At 37.9% G+C, this 22,795-nt stretch overlaps 1 protein-coding gene and 1 long non-coding RNA gene across 6 annotated transcripts in view; one reads left to right on the top strand and one right to left on the bottom strand.

Annotated features, from left to right (window-relative positions):
• grhl1 (grainyhead-like transcription factor 1) overlaps positions 1 to 22,795 on the bottom strand; it is a 37,631-nt gene that overhangs the window by 1,714 nt on the left and 13,122 nt on the right. The window contains exons 3-16 of one of the 5 annotated variants that reach the window (XM_027172465.2): positions 15,565 to 15,679; positions 13,042 to 13,228; positions 12,461 to 12,534; positions 12,007 to 12,376; positions 11,427 to 11,509; positions 11,015 to 11,171; positions 10,813 to 10,924; positions 9,606 to 9,700; positions 4,459 to 4,696; positions 4,144 to 4,271; positions 2,616 to 2,644; positions 2,123 to 2,214; positions 1,154 to 1,239; positions 77 to 141 (exon numbers count right to left, since the gene is read on the bottom strand). In XM_027172465.2, coding sequence (XP_027028266.1) covers positions 77 to 141; positions 1,154 to 1,239; positions 2,123 to 2,214; positions 2,616 to 2,644; positions 4,144 to 4,271; positions 4,459 to 4,696; positions 9,606 to 9,700; positions 10,813 to 10,924; positions 11,015 to 11,171; positions 11,427 to 11,509; positions 12,007 to 12,376; positions 12,461 to 12,534; positions 13,042 to 13,228; positions 15,565 to 15,584 — 1,736 coding nt within the window. In that variant the 5' untranslated portion in view covers positions 15,585 to 15,679. Of the gene's footprint in view, positions 1 to 76; positions 142 to 1,153; positions 1,240 to 2,122; positions 2,215 to 2,615; positions 2,645 to 4,143; positions 4,272 to 4,458; positions 4,697 to 9,605; positions 9,701 to 10,812; positions 10,925 to 11,014; positions 11,172 to 11,426; positions 11,510 to 12,006; positions 12,377 to 12,460; positions 12,535 to 13,041; positions 13,229 to 15,564; positions 15,730 to 22,795 lie in introns of those variants that run through there. The other 4 variants (XM_027172468.2, XM_027172467.2, XM_027172464.2 and 1 more) reach the window with 4 other exon arrangements.
• On the top strand, positions 4,652 to 11,028 carry LOC113659580. Its single transcript, XR_003444651.2, has 4 exons — positions 4,652 to 4,792; positions 5,152 to 5,200; positions 9,319 to 9,373; positions 10,748 to 11,028. It is a non-coding gene; the product is annotated as an uncharacterized LOC113659580 (long non-coding RNA).

Below are 22,795 nucleotides of genomic sequence, written 5' to 3'. Positions count from 1 at the left end.
GTGCAATGCTGAAATTGTCATGGGTTAGACTAAGCTAACTCTTACCCTTACCTAAGTGCAAAAGAAAAAAGCTTACCCTTTTTTGCACTTCTTATATACCTTTCCTAGCTTCTCAAGAGGAACCTCATACTTCTCTGAAATCTGAAAGACAGAAAAAGCGAATTTACCACAAGAAATAATCTATAAAACGTATTGCTGTTCCTTAAAAAGGAAAAGCTGAAAACACTTGGGTAAATTATATGACCCCTCTGCAGTGATTGTAACATTTGTAAGTGGAAGCACATGGGTGAGTTGCCAAGTCGTATCATAGGTTGACTTATTTTAAAGGAAGCTTAGTGTAGTGAATTCACCACTCCTCCCACCCTGCCTGCAACCCACCTGTCATTCTACTCTCCACATTCCTATAGCCCATTCCAGTGTTATGTGCGTCTACAATATCGTCATTCACTAACACACACACACACACACACTATATTTATACACACGCACACAAACAAATGGAAGTATGCCGTTCCTCACAGTTCTAAATGTTCCCGTCTGCATGCTTTACTGGCAAGCCCTTGTCTGTGATACCAGCCATCTGTGTGCCCTGTTACCCAGATTCATTCTGCTAACAGTGGTAAACATCATACACACATTTCCTATACGCTGGACTTTACATAAGCCATGCTATGGCACTTTTACTATGTTTGGCCTGTTGTTGAGTCACGGCATTGCGATTTGAGGAACTGCTCTAAGATCGCACATATCCTTTGGTTGTTAGATTCTGATATTCACGAGGGCAGTGACATGCTAAGACCTCACCTTTGGGCCCAACAGGTTGATTATTAAAGCATTCATGAATATGTTTTGATAATACCCATCCTTATACTTGCCTGGGTTATGGGATTACTCCTACTGTATTGTGGGCTATACTATACTATATTTAATTATGGCATTAAATGGATTACATAATAACAAAAACTAGTCCATGCATCTAATTTATATGATGTATTATTGTTTGCATCAGACACAGATATTGTTTCAGAATACGGATCCTGAATTATCCCAGAAAAAAAATACCCCTTTATTGCTTTCACAGTCATTCATGGTACTGTGACTATCTGGGCGGCTAAGTGACAAATTTAGGAAGCACTGCAGTAAGAGAACTCACCGCTTCCACCAGTCCTTTCAGTGTTGGAGTCTTTAGCATGAGGGCATCGAAGACCTCCTCGCTCTCTTTCCGCACATACAGCAATACTGGAAGGGCCAGATCAAAGTGGTCAATTGTGGTCTCTCAAACATACAGGTATACAGACATACACATATGCATGCTTTCTCTGGGCTTTTCAAAATGGAGATCAGAGCAACCAAAGAAAAGGAAAAACAACAAACCTATTTCTAAATAGTCAACATCATCTATTTTGCTATGGCCAAAGCTTCATGTGGCTTGGGGAGAGCAATTGATCTGTTCTGTATGTCCTTGGCTCTAGTGACTTTGCACCTCACATACTGTTCCTTTCAATTAGGGATGTTGCCCAAACCACAAGACTCACATCAAGTTCCTAGAGCATTATGCAGAGTTACGGAGTGTGCGGTATGTTTGAGTGAACAAAGTAGAGGACGCAGTATGAAGCACAGTGCACAGTGCAGTGTATTAGAGCAGGGAAGTACACACAACCATGTTGATTTTGGTGTAAAGCCAGTCCAAACACACATATTCACCTGCACACCATGCCACAGCTTCTTGAATGCTAACCGACCGTTTTAATGTAGGTCATAGGTTGTAGGAAACACAAATATGTTTGCTAATGTGTACTTAACATCCCACCACTGTTCTGCACTGAGTGCAAAGAAAAAAAAAGAGAAAAAAGCCCTACATGCTGCCCATAAAAATAATCAAGGTAACTCGGTGCAAGTGTGTGATTGGAGGATGAGACAGGGGTGGTTTTAGGTAATGAAGCACCTTGAAGCAACGTTCCACTGAGACAACACCATGGTGACAAACAGTCTATTACCAAACAAACACACTCCTTTCTGTACACTCTCTACACTCCTCTCTCATGCAAACAAGATTTGGTACAGAAAATTGGTTCACAAACATAAAAAGTAGACAACATCTTATAATAAAAACACTGCACACCTCTTTTTGGTTCATCAACCCTGGCCATCTTATTAGGAGGAGATCCAAACTCATCTTCTAAGTAGGGTAATTTTTTCATTCCTGAGCCTGAGCTGAAAGAAAAAGAGAGAGAAACAGATTAAAAAGTTATGTGTGGTTCTTAGAAAAGTCAATAAGTCATTGACCCAAAATAATACCAGTGCTAATACCAGTAATACTTTTCTGGTGTTTCCTAGAAAAAGAAATTTTATAGCCTGGAATTTTATTCATTCATTGATTCATTCATTCATCTTTAGTAACTGCTTTATCCCATCCAATGTTGAACTAAGTAACACTGGGCAAAGGGCTTGGACGTATCCCAAGTTAGATGCCAGTCTATTGTAGTGCACACACTCAAGTACTCAATCACACCTAAGGGAATTTAGCACAGCTAATCCATCTACTGGCATTTTTTTGGGAGACAGAAAAAATACCATTACCAAACAAATTACCAATATTTCAAATGCAAACCTACCCATCTTCTGCATCTTCAGTTGAGAAGGGCTGAGTAAAAAAAAAACAAAGGAAATATTTAATTACTCAAACTGTTCAGTGCAACAGCCTGGTAACAGACATTATATAAAATTCTATATTTTGCTGACTAGAGCTTATAATCATGCATTTCTCCATTAATGCATTATATTTACACACTTCAACTGTGTAACCCAAGGACAAAACATTCAATAATATGTCAAGAATAAGATAATGAACAACATGTATGCAGCTTGTACAACATGTGAACATGTATGTAGCTTGGCAAATAGATATTTACAGCAAGCTTACCCACAGACTCTCTCCTGAGGCCATGTCCACACTACTATACTCCCCCACATATTTATTCTTAAAGGAATATTGCTTGAGCTGTATGAAAGGGAGCTTGACCTGTGCTGTGATTTCCATAGTGCTTTACTAATAAACTAAAATTGGCTCCTTATTTAGATATAAATTGACATATATGACACTGTCATTTAGGTTATTTTTACATTTTCTCTTTATTGTTTTTCATATTTAGCCAAGAGTCTGATTTCAAGATAATTCACAATGCAGGCTTTTTAAGCCAAAAACATATTGTCCCATTCCCCATCCTTGGTGTGCATGTTCTCCATTATCTACTATGTGACTGAACCCAAAATAGGTTATGTGGATTTGCACTGGAACTGCACCAAAACTGTGTTCAAAAAACAAATGTTTTTCTGTGTAATTCAGGACAGCAAACAGTCAGAAGGTTTATTTTTGGATTTATACTGCCCTAGGGGTCAGCTGGTGTACAGCCTGTAATGAGGTTAAAGGTCTTTCTCAGGGACCGTACTCATCTGTGATCAGTCTACTCAATCCAGTAGAAAGCTATGGACATGAGCCTCCGAAACAGAGTTTAATAAAAGAGTTTATATAGAAATAAATAAAGTAAACAATATTAAACATGTTTAATTAGGATCTGCACAAGCTTTTGGAGTCCTTGTTATATCTATCAGAGTCCAAACTGATAACATCCAAAACTGTGCCATAAAGAGATTTGTTCATTGAGAGAGCATGCAGTTTTCACGTGTTAGCCAAGTACAGCTCTGAGGTCATACTGACCTGACTTCATTTATTATCTCTTGGGATAGGTTGTGGGAAATTGCACTGCTAGTATGTGAAACACTTCCTCTAGAGTTTTTTTTTGTTTTGTTTTTTTTACTGTTTCAGTATAAACAGATGATATGGTAATGTAATGAGTCAGATTCTTATTCTGAGTCTTAAATCTGCTTTCACTGAAACCGATCAGTTGTTTTATTTAGTGGAAACTGTACTTGAACAGCTTCTTCAGTCATTTTCTGTACTTATTTATAGACAGTATATGTATTTATTATTATCTATTCTGCATTGTGAAGCTCAGTGAATGTGTGTGATGTGTGTCTGCTTTGTGTGTGATTAAGATTTTGTGTACTGCTCTCATGATCATATAATCTTATGGCATATGAGTCTTAAAGAACACTACACTGACAATACAGGAATTTACTCACATGGCGCTGGAAATTTGCGAAGTGTATGTCTGGGATGAAGAGGACAGGCTGAGTGTCCAGGTCTGACATCATCTTGAACACAGTGATATCACTACGCTTGTGCATCATAGACATTTTGGCATCCACAACTAGAAAATAATCACATTAATAAACACACATCAGAGTCAAGTAAAAAAAAACAACAACAACAACAATTGTGTTTTATAGCTAACCATTTGCCTGCCCCTCCTAGATTTTGTGCATTATATTATCTGATGATTACTGTTTTTCTCATTAGCAAACATGAAATCATACAGTAATGCAGTTTACACTCACAGGGAGTCAAGTTCACATCAGCTTTGCTCTTCCTGCGTGACTGTTTGCGCTCCTCGTCACGGATCTTCCTCTCTGCCCCCTTGTCACAGAACACCTTGATCTGGCAGTAAGCACGGTGAATAGGCTTGTTGCTTCGGTTGTTGTAGCTGTATGTGTCAATTTGCAGGTTCAGTGGGAGACCCTTCACACCCTTCTGAGAGGAAAAGTCTGTGCTCAGGCAGTTGACTGAGATGAAGATCTAAACAAGATGGAGAAGAAAAGATCCATTAAAAAGACTCCTCCAGCTGTTGAGTTTACAATGGGCTATTTAGAGCACACTTCAAAACCAACAAATGTAATGCAGCCCATCATTTATTCAGTCATTAATGCTTCATATATTGTCATTTACTTTCAATGTTATATACAGGATGTTGTAATGTGTATGTTGCATTCATTATTTATAGCTTTTTGCTAAGTGAGACAGAGTGTGAGTCCTGAAGCAGTTAATTGTTGTATGTCTCCCCCTTTGGGCTCAGATGCAATAACACTTGATTTATCACAGATAAAGAACGTTTATAGTACAATATATTAACTGTAGCACACAGTTCCATATTTAATGCTTTACTCAGACAGACATTATACATTATAATTATAATTATAATAGAAGTTATATTAGTATTATTACTATTCATTTGATATTCCTTTCTATCAAAGGTAAGGTGTACAAGACAGTAGTGAGACCAGCTATCTATGCTGTAAGTAAGTAAGTAAAGTTTATTTATATAGCACCTTTCACAGATAAAATCACAAAGTGCTTTACAAAATATAACAATAAAACTTAAATGTACAATAAAACAATCTTACAAAGTAAAAAAGAGAAATTTTTAGAGACGATAAAACTTCAACTCTAAAATAATAAAACACACTACAACAGAGACGAAACCATAAAAGCCCAGTCAGCTAAAAGCTTGTCTAAATAAGAGTGTCTTCAGTTGCTTTTTAAAGGAATCAGCAGAATCAGCCACACGCAGAGACGGGGGCAACGCGTTCCACAGTCTGGGGGCCACAGACTTAAAAGAAAGATCCCCCTGAGTTTTAAAATGGGTTTTAGGGACCACAACCAGATTTTGACCTGATGACCTCAATGCTCTCGAAGAGCCATAAGGGGTCAACAGGTCAAAAATGTTCCCAGGAGCATTCCCATGAAGGGCTCTATAAGTGAGGACTAAAATTTTAAAATCAATTCTATATTTGATTGGTAACCAGTGAAGAGAGTTTAAAACTGGTGTGATGTGATATCTTCTGCTGGTTCCAGTTAAAAGCCTTGCTGCTGAATTCTGAACAATCTGAAGACGATCTAAAACACTTTTGTTAAGACAAGTAAAAAGTGAATTACAATAGTCCAAACGCGAAGAGATAAAGGCATGTATAATCAAATACATACTCTAAATCTACATTGGACAACATTTTCCTCATTTTAGAAACATTCCGTAAGCTTTTTAACAGCTTTTAACCAACTGTCCTGAATGTTGATCTAAAGACATGGATTTATCAAATACAACACAGAGGTTCCTGAGGCTTGACTGAACAGAAGAGCCCAAAGAACCAAGATGTTGCCTGATCTGTGGAATTTTCTTATCTGGGGCAATGATCAAAGTTTCTGTCTTTTTCGGATTTAGTTGAAGGTAGTTACTGCCTAACCACTCCTTAATACAAGACAGACACTCCAACAGGCTAGACAGCAAGTGAAACTCAGACTCCCTAAAAGAACAGTATAACTGAATATCATCGGCATATAAGTGATAGGACACATGCTTAAAACACTGAATTTTCTGAGCAGGAGGTGTCATATACAGTAAAAACAGCAAAGGACCTAATACTGATCCCTCTCTCTCCACATGAGAGAGGCACAGTGTCAGACATGATCTGATTTATCACAACAGAAAAGGTTCTATCAGTAAGATAAGAAGAAAACCACTGAAGTACAGACCCAGATAAACCAATAACATTTTGCAAACACTTTTGCAAAATTTTATGGTCAACTGTATCAAACGCTGAGGTTAGATCCAGTAGAACCAACACTGTGTACTGGCCCGCGTCTGCTGCCATCAAAATGTCACTTAAGAAGAGCTGCCTTAGTTGAGTGCACTTTGCGGAAACCTGATTGAAACTTGTCCAAGATTTGATGGTAATACAGATAAGTGGAAAGATTAGCTACCACATTTTCTAAAATTTTGGAGATGAACAGCAATTTAGACATGGGCCGGTAGTTTAAAGGGTCAGCAGGATCCAGGTTTGGCTTTTTTAAAGTGGGGTTCACTACAGCTTGTTTAAAAAAGGAGGGAACCTTGCCAGTAGAAAGAGACAAGTATATCATATTTACCAGACAGGGAGCAAGCGTATCAGTAGCGTTTAACAGTAGAGTCGTTGGGACAATGTCAGCGGGGATAGAAGAAGGTTTCATCTTTTTTAATAAAACCTTAATGTCCTGTAGACTGACAGGGGAAAAACGGTCCCAAGAGTGGAGAGGAGAACCTCTATTATAGGTGTGCGAGGAAGGAGAAATACTGTCACTAATGTCCTGCACTTTACTGACAAAGAAATGTAAAAATCTGTTACAGTCAGCTAATGAGTATATAGATACTCTATGTTTATGTTCTGTAAAGCTGCTTTGAGACAATGTCTATTGTAAAAAGCGCTATACAAATAAAAAAAAATAATAAAAAAAAAAAAATTAAAAAAAGATACTTGTGGAGCTGGGGGCGAAACAATATTTTTAATGGTGTCAAACAGGACTTTAGGATTTTTCTTATTTGCAACAATAAGATTTGTGAAATAATCATGGATTATGGCTGTATGGGTTAGAGGAAAAGACAAGAGGCAGGAATGGAGATAGCAGATATGAGGATATTGAGGTTCTCTTTAGGAGTTATGAGGATTTACAGGTTTAGGAACGAGTACATCAGAGGGACAGCTCAGGTTGGCTGTTTTGGGACCAAGGTCAGAGAGGATAGATTGAGATGGTTTGGACATGTACAGAGGAGGGAGATGGTTATATTGGTAGAAGGATGTTGGAGATGGAGCTGCCAGGTAAGAGGTCGGGGGGAAGGAAATAGAGGAGATATATGGGTGTGTTAAAGTACATGAAGTTAATTGGTGTGAGAGTAAAGGACCAAGAGGATAGAGTTTGGTGGAAACAGATGATTCGATGTGGCGACACCTAACGGGAAAAGCCGGAATTACAAGAAGAAGAAAATTTAATGTCCCTTTGGCAAATAAATAATACAACTATATAAAATTATTATTAATAATAATAATAATAATAATAATAATAATAATAATAATAATAATAATAATAATAATAATAATAAATATATATATATCGATGCAGATAAGTAATACAGAACACTAAGCAAGATAAAACAAAGTTTTTCATCAGGTGCTTTAAGATCAGTGAATGCTAATTTTGTACGTGCTGTTTCATAACTGTCCGCTAGGTGGCAGAACAGGCCATAAGTATATTCTTTTTACACGATCAAGTCTGTTTCATACTTGCTTTGTGTTTGTACACCTGGTGAATCACTGAAACACGATTAAGAGCAACATTTCATTATCATTCATCAACATTTTCATTATAACTGTACAAAATGATGTCATAATTCACGTTTCCCGTACTTCTTATCATTTTTATAAGCAAAAAAAGGACTGCAGAATGAATATCTACACTTCTCATTCCATTTTTTTCTCTTCTGTCTTACACACACACACACACACACACACACACACACACACACACACACACACACACACACACACACACACACATACACATAAACACAGATACACACAGACAAGCACAGCAAACAGAGAGCACTCCAGAGTACACGGATGAGTATCCTATGACCGCATGCATACCTTGTGATCTACATCCTGGTATTCAGTACAACACACAGCACATAATGCTGTATTTTACACATGACTCATTAATACATCAGTATGTATTAACTTAAAAAATTAGCTGACAGTAATTTTTTCAGACTATAAAGGAAATTTAGCCACTACCATTTAGGGCTTAAAAAGAAGCTGAACTGGTCAGTGTAGGTGGATTAAAAATGTCAAGCTGCCACTTGATGAGTGACGGGTCTGTACCACACTTGTCCTGATGAACTCGTTAAACTGGATTCCATAAAGTGTCAGTGCTAGGTTTTAGGTCTTGGCTCTTCTATATTTCTTTATGTTTCCTCATTCCTTTTAGGGCAGAGCTGCGTCTCACCCAAACGTCTCCTCTGAGAGCATCACCATAGCATACAATAGGGCTGACAGGTGAAATGGGCTGAGAACTAATTCTTAGTAGCTAACAAACTAACACGCCCACATACACACACTTCTTTACTGTGTTACATACATAAGTATTTACCTTCTTTTTACGCGAAAGGATTTAACTTTATTTATTTTTCATTATTACTTTACTTTAAAACATACGGTGCCGTATTAGTCAAAATGAAAGCACACTTAAAACCCCAAAACAAATGTATGCCATGGAAAGCCCCTGATTAGCACTTCCTTGCTCATATTCATTCCTAATTACACCTTTCAAACCAGTAGAAACAGGGCACATGGTTTGTTTTGCTGAAAGATTGTCCATTGTTTGAGTAATCACAATGTGCCCAACATGGCACTGTCTATTTTGAGTATAAATCTCTTCACAGGCCTACTTTTCTAAAGGTCAGGTTTATTTTAAGAGGTGAGGAGGGTTTGTTAAACACAGTAATATAGCACCAAAATAGTTCAATAAAAGCTCAGTTTTTACTGCACCGTAAAACACACAAACTATTAGCCTGTAACCCGAACTTAACAAACTAATGTCTAATCTTCCTACAGATCTCAAGCTGATGGGCTGCCACATAACTAAAGGACAGAAAAAGCACAGCAACAAGTACATGCACTCTTGCTATACACGTATTACTAACTCTTGATTCAAACTGAATTTTTTTTTAATAATATCTATAGTTAAGTGCTTCTTACTGAAATAACAACTGAGTGATTCTTAAGCAACATCTGGTGGACTTCAAATGAGTTCTTCACTCTAAAGTGAAATTTGATTTTGTTACTTATTGGACTTTTCAACTGAAGCTGAAAGAGTAATGACAATATTTTCCAAAGCCTACCTTTGCCTCTTCATTGATGTCCCATGTGAAAGAGATAGCGTTGTAGGAAATCTCCTCAATGTTGCTGATGGTATTAAAGCTTTCTTTGTAGTCAGCTGTGGACAGGGGAAAATGTTGAGGTTAGCACTAAAGACCGAGGAAAGAAAGGAAAGTTTTAGGTTGTTTGAAAGATGAAAAAGACTTGAAAAGATGCCGAAGGTTTATACAATAAAAAGAACTTGTGTTTGCCCAATTAATATAGGGCAGCTTAAACAGGAACAGCTATGCTTCAAGTGCTGTTGATTTGTTTTTTTACAGACTGAAAAATTTCCCCAAGATCACCAAAATCTGTAGTCTCTGAGACGTCCCATCACTGTAGCTAACACTGTAGTGTTTGACATGTGATTACTAAATGTCATTTGTATCTCGTTTTCCCAGCCTTCTAAGTATATAAAAAAAAACACCAAATGTCCTATTAGATTTAACATCCATTGGTGGGGGAGGCTCGTATTGTTTGGATATCAACAGACTCAGGAGTAATAGATTGTAGTCATCTTTTATTGTGTGTTGAATTGAGTTGGTAGACTAACTTCAAGCTCACTTTTTCCAGGTCAATTCAGACCATTTGCCCTGTTGTATTGTTTACCTGCTACCCCCATTCATCAGAGAACAGTTTGCAGATGGTAAACAAAAAGGATCATTAAGCTCTTTCTACCTCCACCCCCTTTTCTAACCCACCCACTTCCACTGTAATATGGCTCTCATCTTTGATCTATAGAGCATTCTCTGAGACTATTCGGCAGAATCCCCTAAAAGCCTTAGTTAGTATTTGGTCAAGTTTAATTATGTTATTACTCTATAATCACCCTATATGTATAATTTATAGTGTTATATAAGAAACTTGTTTTATGTGTTTTTATGTGCTTAGAAAAATCAACAATATGCTTTATATATATATATATATATATATATATATATATATAATTATAAAAAATTATATATTTTATATATAAAAAAAAATTCTATTGAAACAGGCACAGAGTGAGTTTCTTGGCCCAACCTATTGAAACAATGTTCTTATCTTGTCTTGAATAGAGAATGATGGTCTAAAATGGTGTCTGACAAAGTCTGCATTGTTTTTTTGTTTTGTTTTTGTTTTGCAGCACAGGTGAATAAGCCTGAGTCATGAAGAAAACATGGGCTCTGGGAAATATCTGAAACTCCTCACCGATGTCGATACACCTCTGTTTGGCTGTGTGCTGTCTGGAGTGCCAATACTTCCAGTGCTTGAGCTGGTCATCCCTACATTTCTCCTCACCGAACACTACCATCACGACACTCTGTAAAAACAAATTATGATGAAAGTTCAAGACACACGTCTAACTAACATGTCAAACAAACACACACAAACACACGCACACTCCACATACCCTGACTTTGCAGATGGGGTGGTGAAGGACTTTGCTGTTGTCTGTTTCCTTTAGAGTGATAGGGTAGAACTGGCCCTTATTGAGGTATGTCATTGTGCCATCACCTGACTTCTGCCGGAGGGACTTTGAGGCTTCCAGTGTGTACTCAAAATTATTACTGGTAAACAAAGACAAAACCATTGATCCAATTAAATTAACCAGTTATACCCAAAGCAATTTTAATTCTCTTTACTGTGATATGAAAAGCAATGTGCATACATTTTTTGGTTGAAGGTCTACAGTCACATGAGAACTAAGCTAGTCATTGACTTTTAGGCTTTAATCATAACACTGAAAAAAAATGGTAGGCATCTTATCATCATAATCTCCCAAAGGGGGGGTACTCAGGAGTGAGGCAGTTATGATGGCTTACCCCGACATGGTGTCGAAGGCGGGATAGTCCTCTTGTGCAATAGAGGCCATCCGTAACTGGAGATCCCCTGGGAACGAGAACACCTGTGGAGTACAAAAGAGTGTCCGAGAGGGCCCGGCATCAGCGCAAACAGCCACGCCGTGGCGTTGCTTGCTGCCAGCCAAAGCATGCAACCACAGGGCAAACAAAAAGAGAGCTTCCCCTAAGTTATCTGTGTGTGCAGGGTTTTGTTGGCCATTCTAAAGTAATCCCCCGCCCCTCCATAACATAGGTTTTAATACAGACTAGGATAGATTTAAAAAGAGAGAGAGAGAGAAAGAGAGTCAGAGAGAGAAGGCCCTGGCTTTTGTGCAGCAGGAAAACACAGCACTTTATTGTGCCAGCGAGACAATGGCATAATGACATGCTAGCCGCTCTTCTGGCTATGTTCAAATAACATTTCAAGCATTATTCCGCCTTACACTAGAGTTCGCTGTAAAGGTCATTGGGGTAGGGGGCTTTGTGTGAGAAGAACCATGATGAAGGTAGTGAGGGAAAGAAACAATACATGACTGAAAGTATAATGAGAAGATCAACCTACCTCCTGACCCCCTTCCTTGAAGGTCTCAGGGAAGGTAGAGTCTGGTGTACGGGGCTGTGGGTTGGGGCTGAACTGACTGTGGGCGAGCTGACGATCGAATGCCACTGCATGACCGTCAGGCTCAGAGCAGTGTGGGTTGGGCACGGAGACAGAAAAAGCATGCGGTGGCTCTTCAGTCTTTACAGGGTAACTGGGCATAGCAGCGATAGACACTGTGACTGTGGTGTCCGGTGAGGGGAAGAGTGCCCTCTTGTCCTGCACCAGCTGGTTCCCAGGGAGCACGATGTTCAGCGGGACTCCCTTCAGAACCTGGATCCTGTTCTCAGGTGATGTCATTGAGGCCTCTGGGTGAGGAGCCATGAGGTTCCTGCTGAAGAGGAACGCAGACGTCACGCAACAGCAAAGACAACAAAAGGGTCGTCCATAACCACTACTTTGAACAAGTACACGTCACCTTTTGTTGGGATCCACATCAGAGCCTAGGATGTCAGCCTTTGGCTGGGATATTGTCCTCTTTTCCCGTGGCACCTGGGGAAGGCAAACACAGCCTCTGTTAACCTGAACTACACACAGCTTTATCTTTATAGATGACCTGTTATTTATTGCAGTGGACATACAATACATACAGTGCCAAAGCTTATGTATTACTGAGGATCATTTAATATTAATGTCCAAGCAATTCTTTAAACAGACAAATAATTAAGTTTATTAGTTAGTACACTAATAGATACAGTACATATGTAAGTGCAAACATATATATTTACATAAACTGGCTTTACATTATCATGACGATATTTCAGGACATTGCAGATATCCACAGTTGTCTGACCCTAACATTTCTTCATGTTTCTCCATGCTCAAGTTTCAACATCAGGCATTGTCAAAATCAGTCACTTGCTTCTCACAATGAATGTTGTTCAGGAATTAAGCTTTGACATTTGAGTACTGAAAATTCTCTGTACATAGCTAAGAAAAAGCTGATGATACAATCAATAATCCATAAGTATATTCATAAGACTAGGCCTCTTTCAGTACCTTGTAATAGTCATAAAGAAGGCTTAAAGCAGCAGCACTGTCTTCATCTCCATTGATGCTCATCATAGCTTTGGTGGCAGCTGTAAGAGGGTTCTCCAGAAAGGACTTCCATGCTTCATCGTCACTGGTGAAGTTACGACGTTGGCTGTAGGCTGGATCATTCTGTAGCACGAGCACTGCCCGCTTACTGTGAGGGATAGAGATGGATGAGAGAGAGAAAGAGCACTACTAGTCATCTATGTAGGTATGTACAAAAAGAAACACTTGTGTAGAAATGGGCTTAAGATAAACCAGTCAGACACCTCAGGTGACTGGACTTCAAAAATAAACAACAGATTTGTTTAACTGAAGAGGTTATACCGGCTTGGTTGTGCAACGATGACGAGACAGTGACAAATGAAGGTACATCTTTTTACATAAAGCAGTCAAAGGTCTTCATTATAATGGTGAACCAAGGTAAACCCATCTGAAAGTGGAATAAATCTCAGTCGCTTCCTGTCTGACAAGATGCCCTACTGGCTCTTCCAGTAAGACCAACAAAGATCACAGTTCCTGATTGGGTGGCTGTCAAGAACCTTGACATTACAGAGCATTATACCATCAATCAGTGTAAAGGCCTATTGTTTTAATAAGAAAGAAAAAACCCTCGTCTTACTCTTCAACATCATTGTTCTACATTTGTAGCTATCACTTACCAGGAGACATTTTTTGCCATTGACTAACCTATTTTTTAGTGCATTAAGTGCATTACTAGAAAGAGACCGTGTGTGCCTTTATCTGGGTGTAGTTATTTCTGCATAATGAAGGAAGGAGGTTGCAAATGACCTAACAAGCTTGGAAAGGTAAAGATCTCTTTATACCAAAGTACCAAAGTAGTCTGGGTATGTTTAATAGTTTACTGATAATCGCTCAAATGAAAAAGGCAGAATAAGACTGTATGTTCTTAAAAGACTTCATTGATGACATTCTGAGTGATGAGATTTTGATTCACAAAGCCAATATTATGATGCCATAGAAACACTAGCGCGTCCTCATAGGATAATTGTTGACGCACTACGGATTAGCAGTAATCTGATAACTAATTGTACCATTCTCTAAGCCTCTCCTGCTCCAACCCCGTTTGATTTTAACACTGGAACCTGATAGATCCGTTATCCCGGGACAATACAAACCTGAGTGGGAACGCAATCCCGCTACTAAAAACAATACGGCCGATCATGCGTGAAATTGTTAATGATAGACTTTACACCATATCCTGACTATATCCCCGTGGAGAAATTAAAAAGAAAAAACTTTCCGCTGGGATTTCAAGGTCATACCCTCAAACATTTTATTGCACCTTTGACATTTCATAATAGCATGCAAACAAATGGGATGCAGGTCTGCTACTGCCAGCCAGCATAAATGACTAATTTTCCAGCTGCTATTAATTGTCTTAAATGTGGAAGGAGACAGTTCATGCAATAAGGTCACTCATTTAAAATCAAACACAAACTTACAAGGCTCATTAGTAGTTTTATTTAATACTTCAAATCACATGCACTCAGATATAAGTTGTTTTTGAGTGTCTTTGTTTATAGGTGTACAGAGCAGCAAACACCAACAACCAACAATCTTTCTGATGATCTGCTACTCAATTTTGTTTAGTTTTTTAACAAATTACAAAGGCACAAACTTAAACACAATTTGTTCACTGGAAAAGCAGCCAACGCCTAATGGTGTACGATTTCACTAGAGTCAACAGACTCTCCGTCGATGCACTGAAACCTTAAAAATACAAATGAACCCACATAAGTTAAAAAAAAAAAGCAGCCGCTGTTAAATCACATTCAAATTACATTTCAATAACAAACTTCACTGAATGTCATCAGGCGACAAACTCCTTCCTGTGCGTAAAAACCTGTCAAGATTTAGACCGAGGTGCTTTCAAATCTGTATCAGGGTGCTTGAAATTGTTGTGACACCCACTGAAAAATGTGTTTTATGTAGTTAGTTAGCTAGTTCCGTTCATTTTCCTCTAATAAAGTTGACTAAGGCTAAAAACTAGTGTGCGCAAACAGGACGGTACGAAGCAGCGCGCACGGAGTCCTGGCGCGGCAGGTGCAGTACACCTGTGTGTGTGTGTGTGTGTGTGTGTGTGTGTGTGTGTGTGTGTGTGTGTGTGTGTGTGTGTGTGTGTGTGTGTGTGTGTGTGTCAGCGGCACGGGTCTGAACACGACAGGTGGAACAGAGCCGAAACTCTGTGCGCGGCTCAATCCTACATCTCCAACTCGCGCAACTTCTCACAACAACTCTGGAAGTTTTAAGAGACCCGAAAATAATGACCTCGAATTTGTCTTTCTTTCTGTTCGAAGTAAAGGAAAATGTTTCTTTAAACAAAAAAACAATTCTGTGGAAAATAAATAAATAAATAAAATGTAAAAATACTACATTAGAGTTAAGACGAAGCGTTTGTCTGCACAGCTGCTCCAAATGAGTAGTGTCCTGTAACGGACCTGAGTTATTCACTGTACACACACTTACTTGTCATGCTCCTGTGACATCTCGTTTTGGTCGGACTGGACTTTCTAGTTGGTACTGTATATCCGACCCGTCTTCTTCCAGCAGAGGAACGAGGGAATGAGGGTTACCGTTGCGGCTGTCGGCGAGAGAACGGGTTTTGTTAGCTTTTCTTGCTTTTTGGGATATACTCAAAATTTAGGGCCGGTTTTACCTGTGACAGGGCATCGGATTGGGTTACACCTGAGAGGGCGGGGCCTCATATTAGACTACATTTGGGACTTCTAATTGGCCCATCAGTTTAGTAAACAAAGCAGACCAATCAGCGAGCAGGTGGAATTAGCGGGACCTGGTGGTGCCTGTGATCCACTGATCATCTGACATGTTATAAGGAACATATTCTATACTTAGACATATTTATCCAAATGATAAGATGTTATACAATTATATTACGACTGCAGAATTATTTTTATTTAGACACATGATTTGTTTAAATAATACACGCTATCTCTCTGAAATGCCTGTTATTGCAGTCTAATCTCTGACATGACTAGAGAAATTCTCCCAACCTTCTGGTTGAAGACAGAGATTTCTTGTTCCTGATTTATTCATGCGTTCTCACTTCGTACCATTCGTACCAAAACGTTCAATTCTCATTCATTCTCACCACATGGTACACTTTAAAGGCAGGGGTTCTGTAACCTGCTGTAACCAGAGACCAAGATAACTGTAAAGATCATTTGATGAACCCACTCAGGAAACCATCACGTGAACATAAATTAAATGTGTAGCATTAATAATATCTTTTCAATTTTCATCTATTTCTTAGAACTGTTGCATTTTCCATTAATATACTGTTCAGAGGCAGAATTATAAGGTCTAAGTTTATAGGGTTCACTTCAAGGATCCAGTCAAAAAGGCTAATAATAGTTTTCAATAATAAATATATTGTAATAAACTCAATAATAATTGTAATCACGTTCACAGACCCTGAGTGGGTCAGGACCACCACTACATGTTTTGTATGTAAATATGTATCTTTATATACATGCACATTAAGGACACTAAGGACGACTGTTGTATCTGTAATTAACTTTTAGTGTAATAATCGAAAGGTACACTTCATGCACTTGAGGTGGTTAAAAACCACTTCATTGAGAAGGAAAGGTACAGTTTAGTAACCTTGTTATTTATTTATTTAGTTTGGAGAGTGTACTAATGACCAAATGTGCTCCCACTGCTTATTGTTTAAGAGAATCATTGACTGGTAATTATCAATGAATTACAGTAAAAATTGAAAAACTATTCATTTCCTGCAAGTGTGCAGGTTTCTCATTCTCTCATGCTTGCAGTGCATTTGAAATGGGGAGTCACTTTCTGTTGAAACCACACTCTAAAGAGAAGCTATTATGCAACGAGAAAAGGGAGGGGGTTCTTAATGATACCCAGTGGTGTGAAGGGGGTTTCTTGGAGTACTAGGATCAAATGTAATTCCAGTAGGCTTAATCCACAATCTACTTCTAACATAGTGAAAGAGCCAAGGATCGCATTTTAGAGTGCAGAAATATGCCTGTGCATTACAATGGTTGCATGCAACCATGGGCTTAGAATTATAAGGTTCAATTTATAAGCTTTTCATTATTAAGTTCACATAAAATATAAAAATAAATATATTCTAGCATTACATTATTTCTTTTTGTGTTCCTGTGTGTCATGAAATGTTATTTTATACTATAACAATTCTACTAAGAGGTAGAAGAGAGTTCCCATTCATTAAGATTGTCTACTAACTAGTTACTACTTTTTAGATAATTGAGTAAAAAACTCTTCAGATTCTTGCTCATATTCATGTTCACATTTTTTGTATGGATAGTGTCGATTCCACATTGTAATGAAAATGACATCTGAAACAGACCACTACTGTGATGAATGACATTATTCCAATATAATTATTTTCTTTTATGTCAAATATATGTGGAGCCAAACATCGTTTCAAATACTATTCAATTAAAAATTTACTGTTCAATGTTTGCTGAATGTTCAAAAAACAAAGACAAATGACTTTACTAGAAGTATATGCGATTCATTATATTTCACTTCTTTGGAGTATACAAATAGTTTGATTCCTGGCTAGCAGTGTAGAAGTAAAGCCAAGATTCCTGATAGATATGACAAGAAAAACCAACAATTAAAATAACGCCATTTAACAAAGCAACATAAAAACACTTCTAAAACTGAAAAAGTAACTGAGTGCAATTTCTTACATTTCTCTCCTTGAATGCATTTATTCCACAAAATATGAACAATTAATTAATTCATTATTTTGCTCAAAAATATTATTCAGATTTTGTCAATAATTACAAGTACATTTTTAGCAGAATGTAAAATATACTGAATAATTAGTCAAAAAGTTGTATCCTACACATGTATTTGCAAGACACCACTGAAATGCAGCGATGGTTAATGCAATTGCTCTCTAGTTTCACCTCAGAGATTCATTTGCATATGCTTTGCCTTGAAAATACTAAAGGCTCCAAGATGGCAGATGTGTAAATTCTTGACAGTTAACAACATGCAGGACATTTAGGCCTTCACAATTTCAGGGCAATAGGCAAATTCCACTCTGTGAAAAGTGTTTTTTATCTTAACTGCTGCTTGTAATAGACCAATCATGAAGACTCCTTGCTTCAACAGTGTGCAGGGGAAGTACATCAACAAAGGGTTAGAAAATAAAACTTTAATATGACACACATGTTGACAAAAAATACAAAGAGCATTCCCTTAGATGGTCAAGCGTTTAGAAGTGGTATATACACACACACACACACACACACACACACACACACACACACACACACACACACACACACACACACACACACACACACACACACACACACACACACACACACGCGCGCGTGCACACACACACAGATCATCAGAGGAACACTTGCATGAGCTAGTTCAGTGTTTATATTTGCACTCAAGCTGTCAGATGAGTTCTAACTACAGAAAATAACAAGATTCAATGACATCATTTCTGTGAAGTTTTTTCTCCATTTCTTCCACAAAGAAAACGACTTCAGTGCTTTTCATACATCTGATACTTTAAGTCTGATATTCAACTGCGCCTACCAGTATAAACCAGCATAAACATCTGAACACTAAATCAGTAGCATAACAAGGTTATTCTCTAAAGGATCTAACATGAGACAGAGACTGGATAAAGTACTTCTCACTGCTTGATGAATCCACCAACATATATTTCTTTACACAGAAAAAATGGCAACTGGATCCAAGTTTCATTATATACCAACCCTTACGAAGAACCACAAAGAATAATGAATATAAGAACTGTCAGTTATGAATTTAGAAACATAAACCAACCCACACCCATGAAGTACACCCTGCAAAATTATGCTATTATATACAAACAGACACATGCATTTGAAGAAACACACACACACACACACACACACACACACACACACACACACACACACACACACACACACACACACACACACACACACACACACACACACACACACACACACACACACACACCCTTTTTAAAGCCTGAGGCATCTAAATGGTTAAACCCAATCAAGTAAAATCACACCTCTCAAGAGCCCATTTAAAAAACATTCAAGAGTAAAAGAATCTAAAAAATTACCTGTCTATAATTTTAATGTTTTAGTTCATTAATATTTAATAAAAATCATTATGCTTGTTTTATCACACTGTCCATAATGTCCCCTGACTTGAGCCTGACTTCCCTGTGAGCCAGCATGGAATAAAAATGGATGGACAGATTTTTTTGGTAGATGCCAGGTAGCTCTGTCCAGGTAGATGCAGCTAAGTCAGCTAGGATTTCAGAACAACATGCCTTTTTGATTACTGCAAACATAAGTCTAGCCTAAGCATTAGCAAAATTTGCTTTACATTTTTACACATTATTTATAGCCAATTACCAAGTTTGTGTTGAGAGCATGAGCTATGAAGGTTAAAAAGAAAGCAATTCATGTTACTGTTGGTCCAGTGGAGCTAATATCATAGCTTTTAAATATACAACAGTCAATATATTTAATTTCTTACTACAACATATAATGTGGTGAATTGTGGAGAAACTATTTAAAAAATGAGTTTTTGACAATGTCACAGAAAAAGTGCATTATATACAGCTTGAACAGAAAATTGGAAATGGGTCAAGTGGTACAAATGTGTTTGTATTATCCGATTGCCATTTTTATAGCCACAGCTCTCATGCTCCTTCACATCCTCTAAAATCATCAAATAAATAAATGTTTATGATGCAAAGTTTATGGGGCAGACACAGTGAGCTAACAAATAATGCAAGTCTTATTCAGCTACACTTATTTAACCATTGAATACCTTTCTATTGTTTACAAATCTTCCCTTAATGCACTACACATTACCAGTTTTCTTAGTGGTTGGTCACCACTAAGAAAAAATATCTTGGTTTTAACAAATCTGATTTATTTAAAATTGTTGTTGGTTTTTATTAAACATAAATGTCCACCTTTTATATTAAAATGGTACATTTTACCCCACCTTGAGGCATCTAGATATACCATACCAGCTCGAATTGTGTTCCGTGTCATAAAGATTTTGTACCTTCATTGAGATGAGGCCAACTCTGTGAGGATCCTGAGGCACCTTAAGATGTACCAGCTCAAGTTGGACTCTGCTTCATGAAGTATTCAGACATTCTAATAGGATATGCCAACTGCATGTGGTCTTTAAGGACAACAACCTCCTCATCGATACACAAATGTCAGACTGTATATTTATAATCACTCCCTCCAGTGTCATCTAAATGAGGATGAGGTTCCCATCTGTTTCCTCTCAAGGTTCCTGCCTTTTCCATCTAAGGGTGTTTTTCCTCACCACAGTCACCTCAGTTCACCTCAGGCTTGCTCATTGGGGATAAATACAAACACATTTAAATATAAATGCAATATTAATTTTTGTATTATGTTAATCTTTGTATAATATGAATTTTTTTTAAAATTATGTTTCTTATGTTCTATAAAGCTGCTTTGAGACATTGTCCGTTAACAGCGCTATACAAATAAATTTGAATTGAACTGAATTGAAGTAAATAAGGAAATTTGGTCTCATTAATGTACAGTTGACAGTTATATCAATATAGTAATCACATACTACACTAAAAATATATATACACTGACTTGTAGCAGTCATGATAAAGAAGAAGGAGCTTCCTAAAGTTCCCAACATTATTAAACAACACTTGAATGGAAAATGCTAGAGAGCCATCCTTAAACATCCCTAAGCATCATCGGCAGTATGGTTGGTTCAATAATTTATAATGGAAAAAAACTGTTGATAATGGAAAGTTTATGGAACCACAAATAAACCTCTTCAGACATGTGTGTGAGTCACACTAGATTTCACAACAAGTAACCAGACTAAAACAGCAGATATTTTAAGCAGATATTTAGACAACTCATTATTACTGAAGCCACTTTATGATGAAGTTACTCAAAGTTGATGCGATAACATTTCATTTCCAGAGCTGTCAGTATGTTATGATATGATATGATATTATATATGATCATGTCTGAAATTTTAACAAATTCACTGAATTGAAATTCATAGATCGAAGAATTTTAGCCATCTTTTTCCTATAGGACAAATAAGTTCTTGGCAGTTAACTGTTCTCCTAGGATGTTAGATTCCTATCTGTTTGTTCTGTCTATTTACTCAATAGTGAAGAAAGTCTCTCTCTCTCTCTCTCTCTCTCTCTCTCTCTCTCTCTCTCTCTCTCTCTCTCTCTCTCTCTCTCTCTCTCTCTCTCTCTCTCTCTCTCTCTCTCTAGTTATGGATAGTTCACTCAAAACCACCAGGATGTCAGGGAAATAAACATGCAAATACAGACTTCATTCAAGGCTTGTCTAGGCTTTTTGTGTCTACCTTTGCGGGTGGGCCTCACCTTCATTTTAAGCCCGATGTACAACAAACTTCAGCCACAAGTATCCCTCCAGCACAAACTCATTAACCACACCGCATCCTATTTGCACTATGTAACGGTGGTGTAGCTCCTGCACGCTATTTGACCAGTTATGCCTTCAAGTCAAGAAAGCCAATATATGGGCTAAACATGGAAACACAAGTGGGTCCTGATAACTCAGTGCAAACGTCAATAGAGTAACCGTTTTCCCCTTTGTTGTGTATGCGCTGCTTTGTGTGTGTGTGTGTGTATGTGTGCATGTGTTGTGTTTGTGTATGATCCAGCCTATAGGCTAGTCTCAGAAATGGTTGAAATGAAGAGCATTGTTTTTGGAGAAGCTTTCCTGGGAAGATGTTATCTCTTCGTGTAGCATGCTTACACAGCAAACAGTGCGACAGACCCGTATGCTCACATGCCCTCTTCTCCTCCTGCCTTTAACCATATGGCTAACACCAAGGCGTTCTGGGATTCTGAGAGCTATGACACAGGGTTTGTTGTGAATTAACACACAGCTTGAGAATGACATACACATCAAAAACGAGAGGACAAAGATGGGGGAAGGAAAGATAAAAATTGAGAAGGACAGAGGAAAATAAACAAGGAAAAAAATGATTGACAAAGAATCCAATATAGAGACAAAAATGCAAACAGGCAGAAAGAAGGAAAGAGCAGGAGAGAAATAGAGAAAGGATATACTTAGACAGACTGTTTAACAGTCAGCTGTAAAGAGTGAATGAATATGCTGTGAGTCTGTGTGATGTTCTGTACAACGTGACAGCAGCTTTTGCCAATTGAAACTGGCAAATATTGACAATCTTAATTCACATCACCTCCACTTTTGCTTCTTCTTTTTTTCTACAAGCTGTTGAGCAAATCCAGAGACAATTTTTTGTCTGCCAAAACCTTACAGGCTGAAACATGTTTTTAGCACAGAATAATACACTCTCAAGCTTAGGTGTAAAAACAGGCCATTTGGGTCATTAAAATTAACACTGCAGCATGAATCTAGTTTTATTATAAAATGCCATAATATTCTTTTTTTCTGCCTCCTCTCTTATCAACTGCTGAAAAGCTGAAGGGTATTTAGAGCCATCCCACAGTCACCACTATAAATTGCAAAGTTCAGTATTGTACATTTGAATGCACATGAAGTAATACTACACAAGCCGAAAACTGCTACAGGCCCATATTTCCATGCACAAATGCTGAACTGCAAAAAAAACCACAGCATATCCAAATGTGTTAACCCACTTAACCCAC

The sequence above is a fragment of the Tachysurus fulvidraco genome, chromosome 12, assembly GCF_022655615.1.
Source record: "Tachysurus fulvidraco isolate hzauxx_2018 chromosome 12, HZAU_PFXX_2.0, whole genome shotgun sequence".
Taxonomy (NCBI): Eukaryota; Metazoa; Chordata; class Actinopteri; order Siluriformes; family Bagridae; genus Tachysurus; species Tachysurus fulvidraco.
The sequence above is the reverse complement of the archived record's forward strand: the minus strand, read 5'-3'. Positions and strand labels throughout refer to the sequence as shown.